At 44.3% G+C, this 21,568-nt stretch overlaps 1 protein-coding gene and 1 long non-coding RNA gene across 2 annotated transcripts in view; one reads left to right on the top strand and one right to left on the bottom strand.

Moving 5' to 3' along the window:
• Positions 1-21,568, top strand: part of RABL6 (RAB, member RAS oncogene family like 6) — a 53,256-nt gene that overhangs the window by 1,311 nt on the left and 30,377 nt on the right. Inside the window, exons 2-7 of the mRNA XM_064393643.1 lie at positions 6,262-6,396; positions 11,230-11,277; positions 17,130-17,182; positions 18,236-18,327; positions 19,157-19,297; positions 20,297-20,402. Coding sequence (XP_064249713.1) covers positions 6,262-6,396; positions 11,230-11,277; positions 17,130-17,182; positions 18,236-18,327; positions 19,157-19,297; positions 20,297-20,402 — 575 coding nt within the window. The remainder of the gene's footprint in view (positions 1-6,261; positions 6,397-11,229; positions 11,278-17,129; positions 17,183-18,235; positions 18,328-19,156; positions 19,298-20,296; positions 20,403-21,568) is intronic.
• On the bottom strand, positions 6,328-9,855 carry LOC135283144 (uncharacterized). The gene is made up of 3 exons (XR_010349014.1): positions 9,719-9,855; positions 7,988-8,360; positions 6,328-7,474 (listed from the first exon to the last, which is right to left on the bottom strand). It is a non-coding gene; the product is annotated as an uncharacterized LOC135283144 (long non-coding RNA).

Below are 21,568 nucleotides of genomic sequence, written 5' to 3'. Positions count from 1 at the left end.
TTACGGCTGTTGGCTGTGCTTTGGGACTGAGGTTTCAAAGTGCTCTGCTTTACTAGAGAGAGCATTTGGTGCTTTTATCCCTAGCACATCTGCAGATATGCCAGTGCTGTTTATTTTATAAAATTAGTGTCTTAGCAAGCAGTCCTGAATGTGAAAAGTGTGATTGTTGAGACTGGGTTTGCAGTGAAAGATGGGGGTGAGGATGAAGGAACACAGCACTGCATCCTTAAACGTGTCCTGGAGATCTGCTGGTTTGTGCAGAGGCTTCATGCGGCCACAGCCCAGAAGACCTGTGTGCTGCACGGGCAGCTGAGTGCCAGAGATCAGGTAGCTAATACCAGCTTGTGAATTATGTAAGAGCCAGGAGCTGAATTCTCAGACAGGGGAGGTTTGTGCTGCGCATGGAAGGGATCAGCTGCATCCTGCTGGCACAGGATGGGACCAGATCTGCTCCATGGTGGCTGCATCATGTGCATAGGCACATTTGTGCCTGCCATTTGTGCAAGGCCAGAAATGCTAACTGTAGCTTCGCTGCTTTTTGTCTCATTAGTGAAAGCCTCAGGAAATATTTTTGGTTTGTGCTCTGTCTTACCAGGGTTTGTGTTCTAGTTACTGCTTTATAGCTGAAAACCGCAGCTTTCTGTCACTGCCTTAAGGCAAGCTTTCCAATCTCCATAGTAACTCTTCCTAGCATCACTGTTATATAATATTTATAGGAGGTACAGTCTGGCTTACAAAAGGGCTTCCAGGTACCCCCCATAGCCATAGCACTGGGGAGATGGGGAGCATTCCAGCGTGGTGATGTGGTCTCAGTTGAGGGTGGGCTGTGAAGGAGTGTTATTACAAGGGCAATTGCTCAGGAAGGGCAGAACTGCAAATCCTGTGCATTGCCAATTCTCCTTTCTTGGCAAATTCCTGACGTTCAGCAGAGGAGTGTAGGATGTGGTTTGGAGCCACCGTTAGCACACAAAGATCTTTACAACTCCTCTGTTTCCCTGAAACTGCCTGAACCTAAACCAAGGGGCGCTGTGATTTGTTTTACAGAAATGTTTTTTTGCTGCATTAGACCACGACAGATCCTGAATGAAGCCTGTTTCCTTCCCAGAAATATATTTAGTATGCTGAGAATATGTTGGGTTGTACACTGATAAAGCAGGCCGGGACACAGGCCTTGTACCTGGCTCTGGGTGCCTCCCTGGGCTCAGAGCAGCCCCTGCTGTGCCAGCCCTGCAGTGCTCAGGTACATTTTGTAACAGATAGCCCCATGTTTGAGGTGATGCTGAAGGCTGTGAGGTGTTTAATGGCACAGATAGTTACAGACCCTAGGTAGAATAGAGCAGTAAGTTGAACCTGAATGATTTGTTTTGATGGTCCCGCTCCTACACAGTCAGCTTTTCAAAAGGAAGAGCATTGTGGGATGGGAAGGTTTAGATTTTTAATGAAATTATGAGAGCAGAGACCACTACCAGCCTTTGGCAGCAGTCATGTCCTTTGCTTGGGACATCCTGTTGTAAAACAAAAGCATTTCCATACTGCATTCCAGCACACAGACACTCTGTACCAGCCGCAGGGAGCTGCTGTGGTTTGCATCCAGTTGACACCAGAGTTCCCTGAGCACCCAGAAAGCACAGAGCTAAAAATGACATGGGTCTGTGCCATGTATGTCATGGCTGGAATCTTTATAAGGGATCATGATTCCAGGACTGGGGAAGCAGTCTTTGTGAAAACTTGCTCTTGTTTTCCTGCTTGGGATACCCTGGATCAGGTGTACTGCGTGGCTGTTCCAGGGGCTGTGCTGGCCCTGTGAGGGAGCATGGAAAGAGCAAGTAAGAGGAAGTGGCTCTCACGCCTTTGGCAGCCCTGCTTGTTTCAGTAAATTACAAGAGCAATTGCAGAACTTAATTTTGAGCACCTGGGTGCTCAAACTTGACCATTTATGTAAGGCAGTGATGGGCAAACAGTGGTCCTGGGATTTGCTGGTCAGGGACAGGAACAAAAGACATGGAGGTGCCAAATGTTAATCCATTCTATTCCCCAGACATGGAACCTTTGCTCTGGGCTTTACGTATTGCATCCATTGTGTCACTTGACAAACCCCACTGCTGTGTGTGCTTGGAGCATAGGCTGAACAGTCACCAGTGCTGGGACACCAAAGGCAGTAGCTCCAAGAATTCCCCCCACTCCCTCTTATTAATTTTTTCTGCCTAACATGTTCCTTAAAAGACAAAACTTAATTAATACCGTGTACCTTTTTAGTAAGCATTATAGACCTTACTTCTTTTGTGTTACTTTGGAGTTGTAGTTCCCAGACTCATTGTTAAGTATTTTAATTCAGCATGACTTCCAAAAGGAAGGCTTCTCCTCCTCCTGCCACTTCCCACCTTCTCTTGTTTTCTCCTGTGGCTGACACAGGTGTTTGTGCAGCACGTGCCAGGCCTGCTTTGCCTGCTGCTGTCCTGTGCCTATGGGAAGTGTGCCTGGGGGATTCTGCAGAGCAGGTGGTGCTGCTTTTGGCAGCAGAACAAGCTCAAAGCATTTCAGTTGAAATCTCAAAGACTTTAATGAGGGTAAGGTTATGACCCTCTCCAGGGGGTTATTAGTTTCAGGATCTTTGCTTCAGAGTCCTGGAGGAATATGGGCAAAGCTGGGAATTCCCGATTTCTAGTTCTGAGTTGGTCACAGACCTGTTCTCTGGGCCTGTATTGTCACTGCTCTGCTTCCATCTCCCCATCTGGAGAATGGAAATCCCTCTGGCTTTCCTGATGTAATGACAATATAAATAAAGTGATTTGTTCAACTTTTTCCTTGCCTCTTGATCTATTCCCCGTCCCTACTGTTCTCCCCACAGATAATTCTTCTGTCTTTGGTACAAACCTCTGGCTGTTTGCAGTAAGTACTGCTTTAATTTAAAATCAAAAAGGCAACAGGTTTACTTGATAGAATTAACCTTGCCTATAGTTATTGTTCTGCTTTCCACACTCAGCCACAGCCCAGGCCTATGATGCACCAGCCTGACTGTGCTTGGAAGCTCAGGCCTTCTTGCCTTGCAGATACCAGTCACTGAGCAAACCTGCCCCAGCCAAAATCCAAAATACAGACTTTGCTTTGCTAAAAGCGATTTGTCACCTGCCTTCTTCCTGTTCTGTTTTTAAAGACTTTTTCTTTCTTCAGGAAAAGAGTCAGTGAGAACTTGTGCACTATGTAAAAGAAGAGAGATTCTAATGGAGAGTGCTGGAGCTGGAAGGGGCCCTTGGACCTGCTCAGACTGAGCGTGTGGTGCCACAAGCACCTTGCACTGATCTGAACGTGAGCTGATTAGGGCTGGGGGGGATTCCCTTGCACTCCAACCATACCTTCCATGTGCTGCTCACACTGCTCATTCAGCTGGGCAGTGGAGCTAGAGAAGAAAATTGAAAATGGATAACTTCGAGGTTATTTCTCAGCCAGTTCAGTTTCTTGATCCAGCTCTGTGTTTATATGCATAAAAAGTGGTGTTGGCATGAAGTAAGACTGTCCCTTCTGGGGGGAGCTCACAACCTCATTATCTGGTAGTGATCCTGAAAGTGCACCTTGAGAGCAGCCTGACTATTTAAGGAAGGGACTATTTGTCCCTTAAAACTCACTGTTTTAGTATCTCATGCTGCATTCCGGGGTGGGGGGGGGATATGAATTTGAACGTTTTAGGGCAGGCAGTGAGAGCTCTTGGAAAGGTTTGGGTTTGAAAGTCTCATTCTGTCTATGCCAGGGACTGGCTTCATGATTCTGAAAAATCAAAAGGATGTTCTATTGATTGTTTTGCCATCTGTAAGTAGGAAACAACCATATGCAAGGTGACCAGAAGTGTGGGAACTGGTTTGTTGTGTCTGCAGAGATGCTGTGGGACCTTTAAGTGAAGTCACCCTATAAATAATGTGTTCATTTTTGCCTTTATTCTCCTGGTGTGGTAAGTAATTTTGAAAAAGAATAAACATTTCTGAAAAAGAATAAACCTCTGTGTACTGCAAAAAAAGCACAGTGGAACTGTAGCAATGGGCAGAATTCCTCCACAGACTTTGTGTGCTTTATCTTCAAGTTGACCTCTTCAGCTCTTCTCTGAAATGACTGCAGCAGCTCCTGAACTGCAGCAGAAGGCAGCCTTCTGTCTCAGATCTCCTTGCCCAAATGATGATGATCAACCTAATGCTAATTACCTGACTGCCATTAGATGTCTCTGAGGTGGCCCATTTTCCAGGGGATCATAGTTCCAAATCAAAACACAAAAATAAAAATTCAATTTTATTCAGCTGAATAAAAATTCAGCTAATGTTTTCCAGTAGCCATGTGGTTGTCAGTAAAAACAAAGATGGCATTGAAAAAAAACTCCACAATGTAACAGAAAATTTAGCAAATACAAGGTAGTGTTTTCAGAAAGAGCAAGATAACATTTGAATTGGCTCTGGAAAGTTCATTATATTAATTGTTACAATTTTTAATATTTTGAACACTTGCTTTCCTTGGAAGAGTTTGAAAGGGTTTCTGTCTAAATTGAAGCAACCAACACAAGGGCCTGGTGACAGGAGGTTGCAGCAAGGTGAGCATCAGCCTCCTCTACCAAGGAACAAGTAACAGGAGGGGAAACAACCTCAAGTTGCATAGGAGGTGGTTTAGATTGGCTATTAGGAAAAATTTGTTGCCAGAAAGGGCTGTCCAGCCTTGGCACAGGCTGCTCAGGGCAGTGGTTGAGTCCCCATCCCTGGAGGGATTTAAAAATCCCCAGGATGTGTCACCTGGGGACATGGTTTACTGGTGGCCTTGGTAGTGCTGAGGGAATGTTGGAATAGTTGGTCTTAAAGGTCCTTTCCAAATCATTCTAAACTTAAATCATTCTGTGATTCTGTTCTCTCAAGGCATGAGTAGTGTTTAAGGAGAAGGGGAAATGATAGAGGAGGTAATGGAAGGAAGAGCCTGTCATAAAAGGCCAGCAACAGAATAGGGTATGATGAAGTAGGAGTAAGGGCCAGGGAGGGGTAGAGGAGGTGGGAGGATGGGAAGTTGTTGCAAATGGGTGATTTAGATCACTTAAAGAATGAGTAGCAGCTGCATCAGACCACAAGCAAAAGTGGTCTAGATATGATATTGTTCAAGTGTGACTTGACAAAGGTTGGTGGCAACATTCACTCTGTTACTGCCTACATGCCCAAAACACCCTGAGGAAAATGGACTTAGAATTGAGGTGGAATGAGTGACACAGAGACCCTCCTGTTGAGTTATGAGGCACAGGGTACCCCCTTTCTAAACTCCTGACGGAGCTTACGTCCAATCTTAGTCTAAACTTGGCCTTGGACAGTTTATGTCTAATGGACTTTTCTATACAGAGTTTATAATAATTAATACTGAGTATCAATTTCATTAGTATTAATTCCGCATGTCATCAGCTCCTTACTGAGAATCTGTTGGGCAAGGAGGGATCTCTTATTCCCAGGTAAGGGACCTCAGACCTAGAGAGGTGTTCCAGTTGAAGGGGAGACTCACAGGCAGACTGTCCAGCCACAGTTCAGGAAGAACTCGGATTAGACTCCTGATCTGTCAGCCTAAAAGGTCCCTGCCTCAAGGAGAAGCTCAGGTGTCCCAGCTTCAGGGGATGTCCCCACCATGCAGCTGCACCACTGGGCACAGGGAGCTCAGGGAAGGCTCATCCTGTCTGTCATATTGATAGGATAACGTGGAGGCTCATAGTCTGATTGCATCTAATGGGAAGGGTGTGCAGGAGACTCCTTGTACCCACATCTTTCTTTGTTCCTTGATTAACGAGTTTTGGAGAAGCCACCTGGTATTTTTGTGTTAATCCATGGTTGGTGTGGTGTTCCAAGCTCATGTACCCCAGTGCTGGCTGTGTCACTGCTCCTCTCTGCCTTTCCTAGAGGAATTCTTGGTCCAGCCATGGCTCAGCCCTTTGCTTCCTTTAAAGCCTGAACCAAACTGATGCTGGTTTGCTTAAGAGGTCACATGTGTTTGTCAAAGAGCAGAGGCTCAGCTGGCTGGAGTTGGGCAGGTTCTGAAGATTCAAGCTTACTATTGGTTCATTCTGCTGAGCTGGTGTGAGTTACTGAATAAACAATGATTTAAATGGCTGAGGTTCATGTTTTCTAATGAGCCCCATCGTGCCTGTGTAGTATGGCAGGCCTAATTACATCTGAATAAGGCCTGCAAAAAGTCAGCATGCTTTTCACAGCATTCTTCAAGTTGTATTTAATAACTTCGTCTGTTTGCTCTTTTCTCCAGTGAAAATTGTCATCCGGGGGGACAGGAACACTGGGAAAACCACACTCTGGCACCGACTGCAGGGAAAGAAATTTATTGAGGAATACATTCCAACTCAGGAGATCCAAGTCACCAGCATCCACTGGAATTACAAAAGTAAGATGGAATAGGGTGGAGGGAGTGACAGTCATGGGATGGTGCCTTGGGGGAGGAAATTCCACTGCAGCCTCATTTGCTTTTTTCTTCTCTGTCTGCTTGGGAAACAAAATGGTCTCTCTTCATGCTTTTTAATTTATTATTCATAGTTTCTCAGTCATGTTTTTAATTTTGTCAGACGCTCTATATTATAAGTGCTAAAGAATATGTCTGTGGAAGCCACAATTCAGGGGAAGTGTTTAATAGGTGGTCTGAAGCATTTGAAAAATTTTTAATATGCTTAACATGTTAGTGAGGAGGGTTTATTGTCTAAATCTGTCACAGGGGCCCACTGTGCTTTGGGTGTTACTGTGTTGTCTAGAAGTGGATACGTGGTGCAAACTGGATTTCACTGATGAAAATATAAGGAGATTCTGGTGACTGGGGAGGATTTCAAAAATTATTGTACTGCTGTTAGCTCTAGGCTGGCTTACTGAAGCACAGAAGTGCCAGTGCCTTTTTTAAGTTCTTGCTGAAGTGTGGTTTTAATTTTTATTTTACTGGTTGCAACTGGCTGTGAAAGCCCTACATCCCACCTGGAAAAGACACTGCAGGTACTGAAGTTACGTAAGGTTGTGATTCAACAGTGCATTAAGTCCAGCTTTCAGGTTGCTGATCAAGAATGCCACAGCCTTGTGGGATGAACTCCTGATTCAGTATGAAAGTGCTCTGTAAGACTGAGTATGCTGTACAAAAGAAGTCTGCAGTTGTTTGTCATTGTCAGACATTGTCCATTTGCCTCACTCTGATCTTCTGTTGAATCAAGTCCTGCTCAGCTCCTCCCCGCTGGGAGAACACCTTGTGCAGTGAGGTGAGCACCAAATTGAGTGCTATGTCTTAATTCACCGCCAAAACTGAATTGCCAGGTGATACCGTGGTGCCCAAGTGCTCACAAAGCCACAGGATGTGTTCACCAGCAGATGTGGTCACACAGAGGTGTTTCCCATCTGCAGCCAAACCTCTTGTATGGTGTATGTATGCTGCGGCATCCTTCCCCTCACTCCTCTTCCTTCCTCTCAGGATGTCAGCACATCAGTTACTGAGGAATGAACACAGAGCTTTCAAGTTGGACGGTGGAAACTATCTCCAAAATCAAATCTGAATGCTTCAGTCTAAACAGACTTAGATCAGAGTAAGAAATAAAATTCCTCTCTCCTAGATACCCGAGTGTAAAGAATGCTCTGAGTGATAATTGTGGCTTTCTGCAGTGTCATACATTAAAGCATCAGAGTTGAGTTTCTTCTCTGATAGGTGCAGGTAACACAACACTTGTGTTGGATACAGCCTGGGAGTCTGGCATTTATTTTAGGAGGCTTATTCATATCTAACTGTATCCATGAACAAGTACAAAATGTGTACATGCAAAAAGTTGTTTGGAGGAAGATCCAGTCATCTCACCTGTGTCTGCATTTCTTTCCCTGAGCCAAGGCTTAGACACTGCTTTTTCAACACTGATGCAATCCTGGGGTAGAAAACACCTGCACCTGAGGTTGGCTGTGCTATGTGCTGAGATCCATAGGCATAGGGGTTATTTCTAGGGCCCACTTCTTACCTTGGTGTGCTGTATTTCTGTAGAGCTTCCCAGCCAGAGCTGACAGCAGTGTGTACTGATGCTGGTGGACTTTTCTCAAGGTTAAATGTTGCTGACCTTGTAGAACTACTTGCAAAGCTGTACCTGAAACTGTGCCTTTCATTTGTGTTTCCTTTACATTGTAAAACACGGTAATATTGTCTTAGTAATAATTTCCACTAATTTAGGACATTTTCCATTGACTTTCTTAAGATACATTTCAAAAAGTAACCTCCATTTAAAAGACATTGTGAAGTCTGTTTGCTGCTGTGAGAAGTTTCCATCCAAGACTGGTGATGTGGGCCCTCAGAGTACTTGGATCAGGTCTAAATCCTGCCCTGTTGGCCATGTTAATCTGTAGGAAAAAAAAATAAAGTTTGTTTTTCCTATGTTCATGCTCTCAGGCTACCTTGAATAAACATTATGAGGTAGTTGCTGGCAAATATTTACAGATGTTAATTAAATCGCTGCCAAATATTGAAGGATTCTTACATTGCCTGGTCTTAAAAGAATTTGATTTTAGACGCAAAATGTAGGACCTTCAGAAATTTTATACTGGAGGAATTAATAAAGGTAGTAGAATCTGAGTTACTTCTTATTCAGAGTGAGCAAAGTTGCTTTTCTGTGCCAGTTGTAATGGGTATTTGTAATTTTTGTGTCCAAGTAAGGAATTACCATTCCTGACCCTAAGGTACAATTTTTTTGATTATACTGGTCACCAAGTTTCTCTCTGTTTGGCAGCCTGAGAAAGGGAGTCTGAAATAAAAATTGACAAACAGTTGTTCTCAGATCCTTCAAAGGCCTGAGGGATGGGAATGGGGGGTGGCAGACTTGCTTTGCACTGTGGGATCTGTGATCTAGAGCAGAGGAGGTGAATCCTGTCATTGAATAAGGGTTAGAAATGTCTGAGGGCCTGTGAGTTACTGGTGATGAACCCACTTACAATGTGGTAATTCTTAGTTTTGAATGAGCTTTCTTGCAATTAGAGCCTTTTCGTGCCTCTCCATCATTTTGTCAGAAAGCAGTGCTCGGTGTGCCACTGACCATGGAGTGTGTGGTCAAATAGCAGCTCAGGACAGATCTTTGGAGTGCTTTGATCTGTGGTTTGTGCTAATCCAAGTTAGGGAGTTGAAAGGATAAATTGGCATTCTTTTTGCTGCCACAGAGCTCCTTCAGGTGAGATGCTGCTGGGTATGAGTCACACACCAAAGCCAACAAAGCAACACTAAAACAATTACCCTCTTGCATGATCAGGATAATCAGGAGTGGCACTAGTAATGAAAGGGAAGAACTTCCTGGTTGTGAGCTAGCAGGAAAAATGTGGAAGTATATGTTTCCTGGGTCTCGTGCAACCGTTTTCTTTGAGAAATTCTGCCCTTGCCCTCAGCCAGAAGGGTGTAAAGCAGGTCTGTGGGGTCAGGGGGTTCAGCTCCCCAGCTGCCAGGACTGCTGCTGCTCAGCAGGGTGTCAGTTCTGTGGGAATCACTCAGCAGGCCAGCACATCCTAACTGAGGGTGTGTTTGGCTCCTGGGAAGGAGGTGGAGAGCTCAGGAGCAAAGTGCCCGTGCTAGGCCCCGGGTCACCCCAAGGGCTCCCTTCTCTGAACTGTTAGTCCTGATGTACCGCTTCACATGGCACTTCTGGAAAGAACAGGCAGCCTCCTGGGCTCCTCCTGAGCCCATGCAAAACTTGAGGAAGGCAAGTATCTCTTACCTTTTTCAGCAAGCCTTGATTGTGGAAAGGCATTGCAGTTGCCTTGCCAACAGCAGGGCAGGAATCAGGGGCAGACCTCCAGCAGCTGGTCTGTGTCCCAGCACCTGCAGGGGCACGGGGAGAGCTCCTGCAGTGCCAGTGCCTGGGGGAGGAGCTGGCTCGCCCGGGTGCCAGGTGAGTGATTCACAGGTTAGACTTTAGCCTACCTGGTTTGATTATCTGTAGAAATATTCAGGGACTGAGTTAATTAGTTGGGGTGTAGTGGTTTGAGCAGAAGTTTTTGTGCTGTGTACCACCATGTGCTTTCAGTCCTGCAAGGCACTGCCTGGGCTGACCCAGGGCAGTCTCCTGTTCATCCAGTGCCTCCTGCCCAGCTGGCACATAGGAAGTTCAGCAGGAATTACTGTGAGGAAAACAGAGGCTGGTTTTGCTTCATGCATAAATGTAAAAACGGGTCTTTCTCCAGAAGCGAAGGATCAGAGTTTTCCTTTATTTGTAATCTGTCTGTACAATATTTTGAAACATTTTATTAAGCCAAGAGTGAGTTCTCCATAGAAAATACTAACTGTTTTGATAATGACACTTAGATAGATAAACTCTCATGCCATCCTATGATGTTATTTTATACTCTGAGGCATAGTCATCCTATTCCAGCTTTATGTTATGAGCTCCTCCAAGTGCAAGCTTTTGCTTCAAAGCCTGTAATATTTCCAAAAAGCAGCTGTTTCTTGGGACATCTTCCTGAAAATCAGACTGCTTGTTTGGATTCCATGGAAACATTAATCCAGAGCTACTCAGCCTTCAGGCCACCTGAACATGAATTGGCTGCCTGTGTGTACCAGCAATCACTGGAGTTAGAATTCTGCATGTCTTGCTTCATATTTTAGCAACTCAGATTTTAGCAATAGCAAATAGATGTTGCTGGTTCTAATGTATAGATGCTGCAGCTCTAGGAAGCAAAATTGCTAGTGAGACCTTATTTTTCACAAAATATACCTGGAAATGTGCAGAGAGAATGGGTTTCTGTAGCTGCAGGACTGTCTGTGCTGCCTGTCATGTTTACATGGAAATGCCATGATTGATCTTTCTTAAATGTGTATATTCCTTTTGCCAGTTGTATGCCTTGTTTATAAACCAGACTTTATCCTCAAAATTAGATTTTTATCTTTTTTGAAAGGCTTTGTAAACCTCTGTACATTATGGAAAGAGTCTACGCAAAGTACTTACAACATGCTTCAAACCTGATATGAACCAGAAAGGAAATGCAGCCATCACTTATGTGACTAAGAGTGTTTATGAAGTTCTTTAGACAGCATGGTTTTGGTGGACAGCATGCACCTTCAACAGCTCACTGCCTTCTTGTGGTTGGGATTTTTTCTTGCAAATAATTTGCTTTTCTTTTGACTTGCCTATGCTTTGACATTCCTCCATGTTGGCTGTGGGTTGGGCTCTCTGAGTGATAGGTGTTCTACAGAAACCTTCTAACCCTTTGTGTTCTGTTGTGCTTCCAGCCACTGATGACATTGTGAAAGTTGAAGTCTGGGATGTAGTGGACAAAGGTAAGATTTGCAACTTTCTTTCTAGTGGAGATCCATTGTTCTTTCTCAGTTTTAATTAAAAACTTGCATGGAATTCAGAAATACCTGCTTACTTCTGCTTTTAAAAAAATGTGTATTTATTATACCACTTCCTGAAAAAACAAGAAAAGGAGAGGTGGGTCCCCTATGCTAGAACCCATTATCTGGAATCTGAACTTCAGATCCAACCCAGTGTTCAGAAGCAGTTGTTCCATGTGCTTATGACAGATGAAGAGCCTGCTGCTCTGTGTATTCCAATTCTCTGAGCTTTAGAATAAACTTCACCTTCTCCCCTTTATAGTGTGCTTTAATGTTTAGACAGGTTCTGAGTTCTTTGTTCTGGTTATAAAAGTTCTTGTTGAGCTGTTTTTGTGAAGGCATTCTATTGTTAAATTGGTAAAACCATAGCTGTAGTGGGTAATGTATGCAGGGGGGGAGGATGAAAGAGAAGCCAATTACTTAAATTCACTAGGACAGAAAATACAATATGTGCATTCCAAAACATTTGGCAAAGCATTTTCTAAATGCTTAGCCAAGGAAAATTTTATGATACATAAATACATTTTTCATTAGTTTTCAGTTTTTGTCAGAGTATAAGCTTTTGTTTTATAAAGAGCAAAACCAAACTCCAAAATGTCTGTGAAGACACAGTCTGGATGCAGTGCAAACGGGATGCAGTGGGATCTGTTCCTGGAAGGGGTTGGGTTTGATGTAAATCTCCACAGTCCATTCTGTAGCCCCAAATGCAGATGTTGTTTGGCTTCTAAGAGGCATTTCGTACCAGCCAGGCTCCTGGTTTGGTCTGTGAGTATGGTCAGGAAAGCAGCTGCACAGGTGAGCAGGTCTTGCGCTGTGAGTGATGCTTCTTGTTTGGTGCCTGTCAAATTTGTTTGCCACAGTAATCGAAACTCAAGCTTTGATGGTTTGTTGGGTACTGCCTTTCCTGCAGCCTTGGCTGGAATCTGTGCTCTCAGACATTCCTCAGCAGAGTGGCATCTCAGAGGCACCACCTGTGCAATTTACACTTGTGTTACACCAAAAACTAAAACTACAATAGGGAGTGGAAAGAAGAGAAATGTCATTTTTCATGTCAGCTGAACTGTATTCGAAATAGGGAAAAAAGAAAGACAATCAGCAGTAGCACCTCTAGTTCAGATACCTAATGGAGCCTTCAGGATAAACTTGAGTCAGGAACTTTAAATGAAAATCCTGAGCACTTTATCTTTTTAGTGTTTTAAGGCCCAGTTTTCACAGGGTAGGCAAAACCTTGCTTAGGCCAGAGCTACTGCTGAAGTCAGTCTGATTAGTTCAGCTTTCAGATTGTGGGATAACAAGTGGAGGGCTGGAATTTGAGCAGAACATCTGTGTTCTCGCTGCCTTGCAGCTTTGGTATGAATAGATAGACATTTAATTTGGGAATCATGTGGTTCCAGCACTTATTTCTGTGAATAGCTTCTCTGAGCAGAGTCATCTTCTCAACTGGAGACTTATTTTTTTGGTGAAGGGGACGGGATGTGCTATGCACAGATGTTGATAACAGCTCTTCTGGTCCTGCTTTGATTTCTGACAGCAGAGCCTATGTTGGAAATCTTAAAGGACTCTCTTCCCTTCACTTTATATTCTTTTGAAATAAAACTCACTCTGTTAAGATCCACACTTATGGACCCCAGATCTGTATTTTTTTGCAATCGGTTGTGCTCAATCAGTGCAATGTAAAAATTGAATCATGATGATGTTAATGAAATCAAATCCTTTCCTATTGCCATAGCATTTTGGATTCCTGATAAGCATAACTTTAGGAGAATGTTCATATTAAGCATTAAGAGCTTGCTCATATCTAATTTTCATCCTAATGTTATGACATTTTTGTTTTCTTTCTGTATGCTTAGGACAAAAAATCCTCCTGCGTGATGCTTTGGGTGAGAGTCATACTGGACTGTAGACTTGCAGTAGTAAAGTACCAGTGCTGCTATAGCATAGTGCTGACAAGACTTGATCCTCCTTTTTTTTTTTTTTCCCTTGCCTACCAGATCCTGGCTCATGTGTGTATTTAGAGTTGGGCAGAATACTGCATTTATTGGGCTGGATTTAAGACTGTCAAAAAATATATGTTCTGAACATGCATTTCAATGCAGTTTTCCAGGCTGAAATTCTTTTGCCAGCATTTCCCTGTTTCATTTTCAGAGGATGTTAGGAGACCTCTGTTTAAATGATGGGGGAAACTGTGTTGAAAACCCTGATGTGAGTTATAGCTTAACTAACTAACAGGAGCATCCATGAACTGCATTTTTGGCTTCAGTTGTGTAAAGCAGCTTTGGGCTCTCGCCTGCTGAGCAGTGCTGCTGTTCTGCAGTCACAGGGGGCTGGAGAAATTGCAGGAGCTGCACCCTGAAAACTTGATGTGCATTTGTGGGCTGAAGTTAACAGTGATTTTCCTGAGCAGTATTTCTCCTGGTGCTCCCTGGAAGTGTGCTCCCTGTCCCTGCTGGTTCAGCAAGGTGGATTTTCCCTCCAGAATCAACTGGGATGCAGAGGGCAGCTCTGCTGACCCTGCCTGGATGGTGACTTAGCTTGGTATTATTTAGCATCCAGATGATAATTTGGAAACGTGGGGAGGTTTGTTGTGAAAGCTTAAAAGCTGTCAGGTTGGTTAGTGTGGTGAGGCAGTGAGGAATGGCAGCTGTCAGACTCTACTGCTCCTCTTGGCTCTTGACTATTTGGGATTCTTTTTTTAAATGTGCAGACTCCCTGGAGTCCAGACTTCCTTGCTGCCTGCTGCATTCACCTTGGGCCTGCCCAGAGAGCTGGGATCATATCTGGAAAGCTGCCATTTGTTAAAATCTTCCCAAGATGAGCTTGCCTCCAGCCGTGGATTGTATTGGATTTTGTGTGGCATGTGTAGTAAATAGCTCCTTTGCTGCTCTTGGAACTGACAGAGCACAGGAAAGATCTCTCTTAGCAGAAGTCACAATCCTGACTCATCCTTCTGGCTTTGCAGCAAGTTGTATAACTGCTGCAGGTCATAAAGCTATAACAGATCCTGAATTCAGAGAAGCTGCTTGAATGCAGGGGATTCAGGAACAATTGTAAATTCCTGTATTGTAACTTCTGCCACTTTAGTTTCCACATATTTTCTGATACATGACTGAAGGCATCAAATCATATTTTTTTTCTGTTGCCCACAAGATGGACACTTTCCCTTGCATTGAAGATTCCTTTTCTCCTTGCTGCACCTTCACCCCTCTGCCTCCCAGACATGTCCTACGAGAAGGAGGAAAGATCAGAATTCATATTTCTATTATTTTCAGATGTTCCAAGTTAGATAACACAAGGGATGCACATATTCCAGATGTGTATTTTAGATCGGTGAAGGGAAGCAGCCCTCTTGCATGGTCAACAGCATTTGTTGCCAAGTTGTACTGAATCCTTCTATCCTGCAGCAAAACCGATGGCACATACTGCTGCAGAGATTCAAGTGATGGTCACAGCCCCATTGTCCAGTAGGAGCTGTTCTGTAGACTCCAGGGCAGAGCTGCCAAGTGTATTTAGTGCCACAGTTGCTCTTATGCCTGTAAATGAGGAGCAGCCATTGTTCCTGGGAGGGGACCTGAGCCATAGCAGCATGCACACCCATGTTTTCTAATTGAAGCTCCTCCATTACACATCACTACAACCTCGAAATCTGGACCTCCTGCATACAGTGACACAATTGTCACCGTGCCCTTGCCTTTACAGGCTGAATTACATCTTGTCACTGCATAGATCTTATCTTTGTCTGATTCATGCTGCAGTTTGGGTTCCAAAAATAGAGCTTGTGCATGAATCTGTACACACATGCGCTTTTCAGCTCTATGACTCCTTTGAGGTGACCTCCTTTGCAGCACTGATGAGCAGTGTGTGAGAATATTACTCATTCCTCTGGATACACACAGAAAACCATGAGCAGGGAGAGGTGTGCAGGTTGTATATTCTGTCTCAAAGCATTGACTGTAAATATGCCCAGGTTACACCGACACCTTGATTTCTCAGGATGGGAGGAATGATGGAGAGTATTTGCAGTCGCTTGGGCTTCTCTTTTTAATACCTAGAAATTCAGGTCATGCCAAGCAGTGACTGCAGAAATAGCGACGTTTGGATATTCAGAGAAGCCAAACAAACGTCACTGACTTGAAATTAATTGAATTGAAGTGGGAAAAGACATGCATGGCCTAGACATCCCACGCCTTCAGCTGCATAGAAGAATCAGAGCACATACTTGGATCCTTCAGGGAAATACATTGCCCAAATGAGGAGGGATCAGGATTAATATTTCTGCTACTTTCAAATGTCAGCAGTAAGCTGACATGAGTGGGGCAAACATTTTGCAGTGATGCACAGAAGCACCCCCAGAATCACCTGCTGTAACATGCAGCATTAAAGCTTTTCTGAATAACTGTATTTTCTTACTATTTATCCTTGAGCTGTGTGCAGGGAAAACAAACCATTTCACATGCAGCATCTGGCAGAACTGTGAATTCCACATGTGATCCAGCAGAGTTAAGAGCTGGTGGAAGCTGGTTTGGTCCTCAGTGTTAGAGAGTCTTTTACAGAGACAATGGGAGGGTTTTTTCAGGTGCATCTGAGCTGCCAACACCTTCTGTTATCAGCGACACAGGAAATTTCTAGAAGTGATGAGAAGCAATTCCAAGACTGTGCCAAGTATAATTTAGTTAACTCTTCATTATTTAGACTAGGAAAATACACGACAAAGTTATTTCAGAAGTACAGTTCTTAAATGCTGTCAGTAACATCTGGGAGGTACTTGGTATCTGTCAAACATAACTCCTGATCTTACAGAGTTATTCTTTGTGCAGTGCTTATCATTGGTAAAATTCTGGAAACTCAGAACATTCAGTTTAAACAAGAGGCCAAGTTTTTTCATGGTGTGTCCACACTAAACCTCTTTAGCAGTAGGTGACAGAAGATGTTGGGTTTCCTGGCAATCCTTAGAGACAAGTGTCTGCACCAGAAAATCATGTCAGCTGATGGCCACTCTGATAATCATAGGTACGGATAGACCTCTCTGCTGAGACTCCAGGCTATCAGATTGGGAAACACAGTTAGTTTGTAATTGATTTGACACAAAGTTTCCAGGGAGGCTGAAGTTTAAAAACACTCAGTTTCTGGGGTGCTGAGTTAAATGCTAGTGGTACTTTAAAATGTCAGAAAATGCTTCCCTAAGGTGTAAGGAAAGAGAGAAGCCTCAGGGGCTGCCCTTTAACTGCCTTAGAGTAAGCAGATGAGTTGGAGAGAAACCACTAGATTCTTGCAGGTGGGACCATGGCTGTGGGACTGCAGGGCAAATCTAGAGTGGTTTTCTAGTGTCTTCTACGAATGTTAGGCACATTTCTTCTTGCACTTTTCTGGGAGCCTAGTCAGAGTTGTACCTGCTACCTGGCTCATTTTTGTGTGCTTTGGGTGGTGCTTCTGGAGGATTTCTTTTCTGCGCCTTCACTGGTGATGGCCAGACCTGACCCTCTGGCTCTAGCCTTTGGAGCACATGTAGGCTGTCTCTGCATCTTCACAACTCCTCTCCCACAGTTTATTTGATTTCTCTTGGATTTCTTCTTGGATAAGTTCTGTCTTTGGATTGCTTTACTTTTCATTTTTGAATAGACTAGCTGGGATTCTTCAGCAAGGCATGCCTATCCCACCCCTCCTCATCCCCCAGGCTTACTGTAGAAGTAGGATTTGCTTTATGGTTGTGTTCTAACTGCTCTGCATCTCATCCAGACTGATCTTCCAGTTCTTTGCCCAATGTAATGCTTTTTATGTTTTTTACTATTCTTTTTAAGGAAAATGCAAAAAACGAGGAGATGGTTTGAAACTGGAGAATGACCCTCAGGAGGTGAGTCACCTAAAATTCAGAGGTCTGAGGCCTCTTGTCCATCTTTGGTCCATTGGGAGCAAGTTCTCTATTTGTTCCTGCCCTAAGGCCTGCCTGGCAGGTGGGTGAGGGACAGTGGGTGATGCCAATGCTCTTCATTCCTTGTTCTGTGCATTTCAGCCCTGCTCGTACCCTCACTGCAAGTTCCCTGCTGTTTTTCATTCTGTCGCTGGGAATGACTGTCCTGATGTTTGCTCAGTAGCTTTGTACCTGTCCTCCTGTGAGCAGAGGCAGAAATTCCTTTTGTCAGGGCCTTCTTGTGGGGCCTGAAGAAATTACTTGATGCCCGGCTCTGGCCGCTCCTCGGAGCTGGGCTGTTGTACTCTCACTGGTGTCCATTGAATTTTCCTCAAAATATTCTCCCATGGGAAATGCTTTTATGAGAACAGTTACCATAGCTGCATCTTTTTTGCAAATGTGAGTGCATTTTCCACTCCTGGGAAAGGAGTGAGAATTATTCCAGGGGCACCAAATTCCAGTAGGAGCCATGGAGACTGAGCTGGGACCATGGAGACCGAGCTGGGACCAGTGCTTTGTGGACTTAGCAGCATGCAGAATCCAAATGATGAAAAGTCAATTGGGTACTAATCCTGTCAGCCATCCATGGGAGAAACTGCCTCCTGCATTTGGACACCAGCAGCATTAAGAGTAGAGCCAATATCTGAGTCAGGAAAAAGATGGAATGGGAACTGTGTCCTGTGTCCTCCACTCTGTGGTTTGTATGGAGTTCTTTTGCCAACACACGATTTGGGAGCACAGGGGAAAGGACAGGGGTGGGTTTTAGCATGTGATGTCAGAGACCATCTGGTGCTTCACATCCTGTTCCCATGGGAAGTGGAAGCTGGGAATCACCAAGTATCTTATTTCAATGATAGTGGTGTGAAATCCAGGGGTACTCCTTACAGTGGTTGTCACTTTACAAAGTTTGCTCAGTCAGTACTGTATCCATTGTGTTCTGTATCAGCCTGAAGTTGAATGCAGTTATTTACTGCTTCTTTGCCTTTATTTCCTCAGGCAGATTCGGAAATGGCTCTGGATGCAGAATTCCTGGATGTCTATAAGAACTGCAACGGTGTAGTGATGATGTTTGACATCACCAAGCAGTGGTAAGAGACCTTTACTGTCACCACATGATTCTCCCTTGTTCAGACAGAACAAATGACTTCCAGATTCCCAGTTGCATTTGGAAGCTGATAACCCTCCTAATGAGTTGGAACAAGCTTGTATCCTTTAAAATAATAGCTTTATCTTGTGACATGGCTTTTAATACACTCCTCTCCTGGGCTTGTTCCAGACAAGCAGTGTTCCAGTGGGTTGTGTGCTGCAATTGCTGATATGCTGCTGGCTGAGGCTTGATAATTAGTGCTGTCACAGGTGCGAAGTGTATGTTGCAAACCCCTGCTCCCCAGAGCGCAAGGGAAAGGAGGATGCTAGTGAAATTCCCAAGAAAGTGGTATTAGTAATGATTATTTAGAGGCCCCATGCTGTATTAAGCTACAGAAGTAATGAACTGTTGGTTTTGCACATCTGAGGAGAGTGAGAGAGATAAGGAAACCAGAGTGGAATGAGAAGGGGGTTAGATCTCCTGCTTTATATTTAGGCTGACGTTGGTTTGATGTTGGTCAGTGAGCCTGTGGACAGCTGAAGGGAGAGAATCCTTTCCTTCTGCTGACTCCACAGTTTTGCAGAACTGAGATTGCTGTAGGAGATGTGAAGGTTCTGGTGAAAGTGGATTACTGAGCTTTTGAAGTTGGCTTTGAGTAAAGAATCATGCAAACATGTTGGGGGTTAATGTGTTGGTAAAGAAGCCAAAGACTTGGAAGGATTTTTGGAAAAAAAAATTCCTGTTGTTTTTTTTTCTTTGTGATTTGTGCATGAAACTGCTAACAGAAGGATGTCCCCACTCATTCGCTCTCTCTCTCCCCTCTGATGAAGGACATTTAACTATATTCTGAGGGAGCTTCCTAAAGTCCCGACCCACGTTCCAGTGTGTGTGCTTGGGAATTACCGGGACATGGGGGAGCACCGGGTCATCCTGCCCGGCGACGTGCGGGACCTCATTGACAACCTGAACAGGTGAGCAGGCAGGGCAGCAGGTCAGCTGCTCCTGCCATCACCCGTCAGTGACCGTGTCACTGCCGTGTTTCACATCCATGTCACACGTGCCCTCTGCCTTGGGCTCCCAGAGCTCCCCGTGTCTCACCAGCAGCAGCTGCTGACACCATGAGCCCTTTGATCTGGAGTAGCTTGTTTGCCATGCTCCTGGAAACTGCCTGAGACAGCCTTTCAGAAGTGCTGTTCCCAACAAGCCATCTTCTTTCTGGATAGTCCTTCTGTGAGAGAGTGCTCTCCCCATAGCACAGCTGTTCTTTGCTCCAAGTGGTTGAGCTACAGGAGAGCCAGCCAGGGCAGCTGTGTCCTTGCTCTGCCTCTGAGCATCCCCCACACAGCACTTGCAGGGCACGGCCAAGTCACATGTCCCTCATCAGCCAGACAAGCATTTCCCTTAAGCAGAGATCTGAGGTGCTCTGTTACATGGTATAAAATAGTATTTGTTGGTTAAGATTCAGTAGATGGTACCTTTTTATGTAGTTTTATGTTTTTAAGGTATTTTTTCATTTTCCTCATCTCTGATTTGTTTATGCCTGTGTCAGGCACAAAGAAATGGTGTCAGTTTTAAGACTTTATCCATTACAAAATAATTTCTTTACAAAATAATTTCTGTGTATTATTTTTGTCAGTCCAATTGTGGTTTTTAAAACAAAAACCTTCACTATGAAATGAACAACTTGTAAAGCTGTGAATCCCCAGTTTAGGAAACCAGCATCTCTGTCCTGACAGAGTATTTCTTAGCCTGGCAGGCAGATGACACTGTCACACACCAACAGCCACCTTCTGCCACCCTTCAGTGTGAATTTTGGCTGTACACAAAATAGTAAGTCCAAGCAGAATGATGCCCTGGGCTACATTTGAGGGTGGGGGCTGGCTTGTGGGGTGGGTCATGGTGTGTAACCCAGTCCTGTGCAGGGTCTGCAGGTTGTGCTGGGTACAGTGTTCTCCTCTCTGCTTGTGCAGGCCTCCCGGCTCCTCCTATTTCCGCTATGCTGAGTCTTCCATGAAGAACAGCTTTGGCCTCAAGTACTTGCACAAGTTCTTCAACATCCCCTTCTTGCAGCTGCAGGTAAGGAAGGGATGTTATCCTGATGTGCTGGATCTGTGGGACAGATTGGATTTGCTTCCTTTCTAAGGCAGGAATTTGGTATTTGGGGTTTCATTTGCTGTTAAAGGATCCTGAGTAGATCCTTCTTTTCATTAGAGTTGGTATAACAAAATTATGTCAGAGCATTGGTGCCTGTGACTGATTCAAACATGTTTCTGGTTGCAAGAGGTCAGCTGTGCTGTGTTCCCAATACTGACCTCAGGAGAAAGGTTCCATTTTCACTGGCATGAAAATGGCATCCAGTGGTGCAGTTACCAAGTCAAAAATGTAAAATACACACATCTGTTAAACTTTGGATTTCAATTCTGTTCAGTTAAAGCTCAGATGAGAAGAGATTTGGCCATTATCTGAATAGTTCAGGAACCTCTTCTGAAAATCTTAGCCCTAATGGTAAACGGCATTAGATATGAGATCCTCGTGCATCCCATTCACATGGATCCAGTCTCATGTTTCCTTTGTACGTAAGGATTCTTGTGAAGGCTGAGAGAAGGGCAAAGGCTGCAAAGGGTGGGATTCTCATCTGTGAGCCTTTAGAAGATCGGCTTTTGGGGTGATCCTGTGGGAGTCCTTTGGGATGAGTAGCTTATGCTTTTTGAGGGCACATATGATGCTGTGTCACTGTTTTCTGTTTGATGGGAAAAACCCAGGCAGTTGATCTTTATTCTCTTTCACCAGTAATTGAAGTGTATGTGTGTATGTTTATATAAATAATCCCCACTGAAATGCCAGTTCAGAAGGAGCTGAGATATATTAGTGGATGTTACCAAGTCCTCAGGCTGCAGAGCAGAAAGAACCAGGATAAGAGAATTGAATGTATAAAAGCTCAGTGAAACAAGTCAGTTTTTTGAGGGGGAGATTGTAGAAATATGAGTTGTAAATCCAAGCTGCTGCTCAGTGGAGAAGACTGAAATCTTCCAGCATGTTGCTGGTGAAATGTTTGGGTTTATGACACTGCATATTTGGAGCTTTACTTGATGTCATAGTTCACCTAAGATGGGCTGCATTGGTTTCTCCAGTGCCTCTTGCACTTGTGCCACGGGTTTATGGGCAGTGCCTCATGCTGTTCCACAGTAGCTGCCTTGGGGCACTTCACTGCTCCCAGACACCCACTGGGAACCTTGTGTTGG

Source organism: Passer domesticus, chromosome 18 (genome assembly GCF_036417665.1).
Source record: "Passer domesticus isolate bPasDom1 chromosome 18, bPasDom1.hap1, whole genome shotgun sequence".
NCBI lineage: Eukaryota > Metazoa > Chordata > Aves > Passeriformes > Passeridae > Passer > Passer domesticus.
Note: the sequence above shows the minus strand (reverse complement) of the source record. Positions and strands in the feature narration are given on the sequence as shown.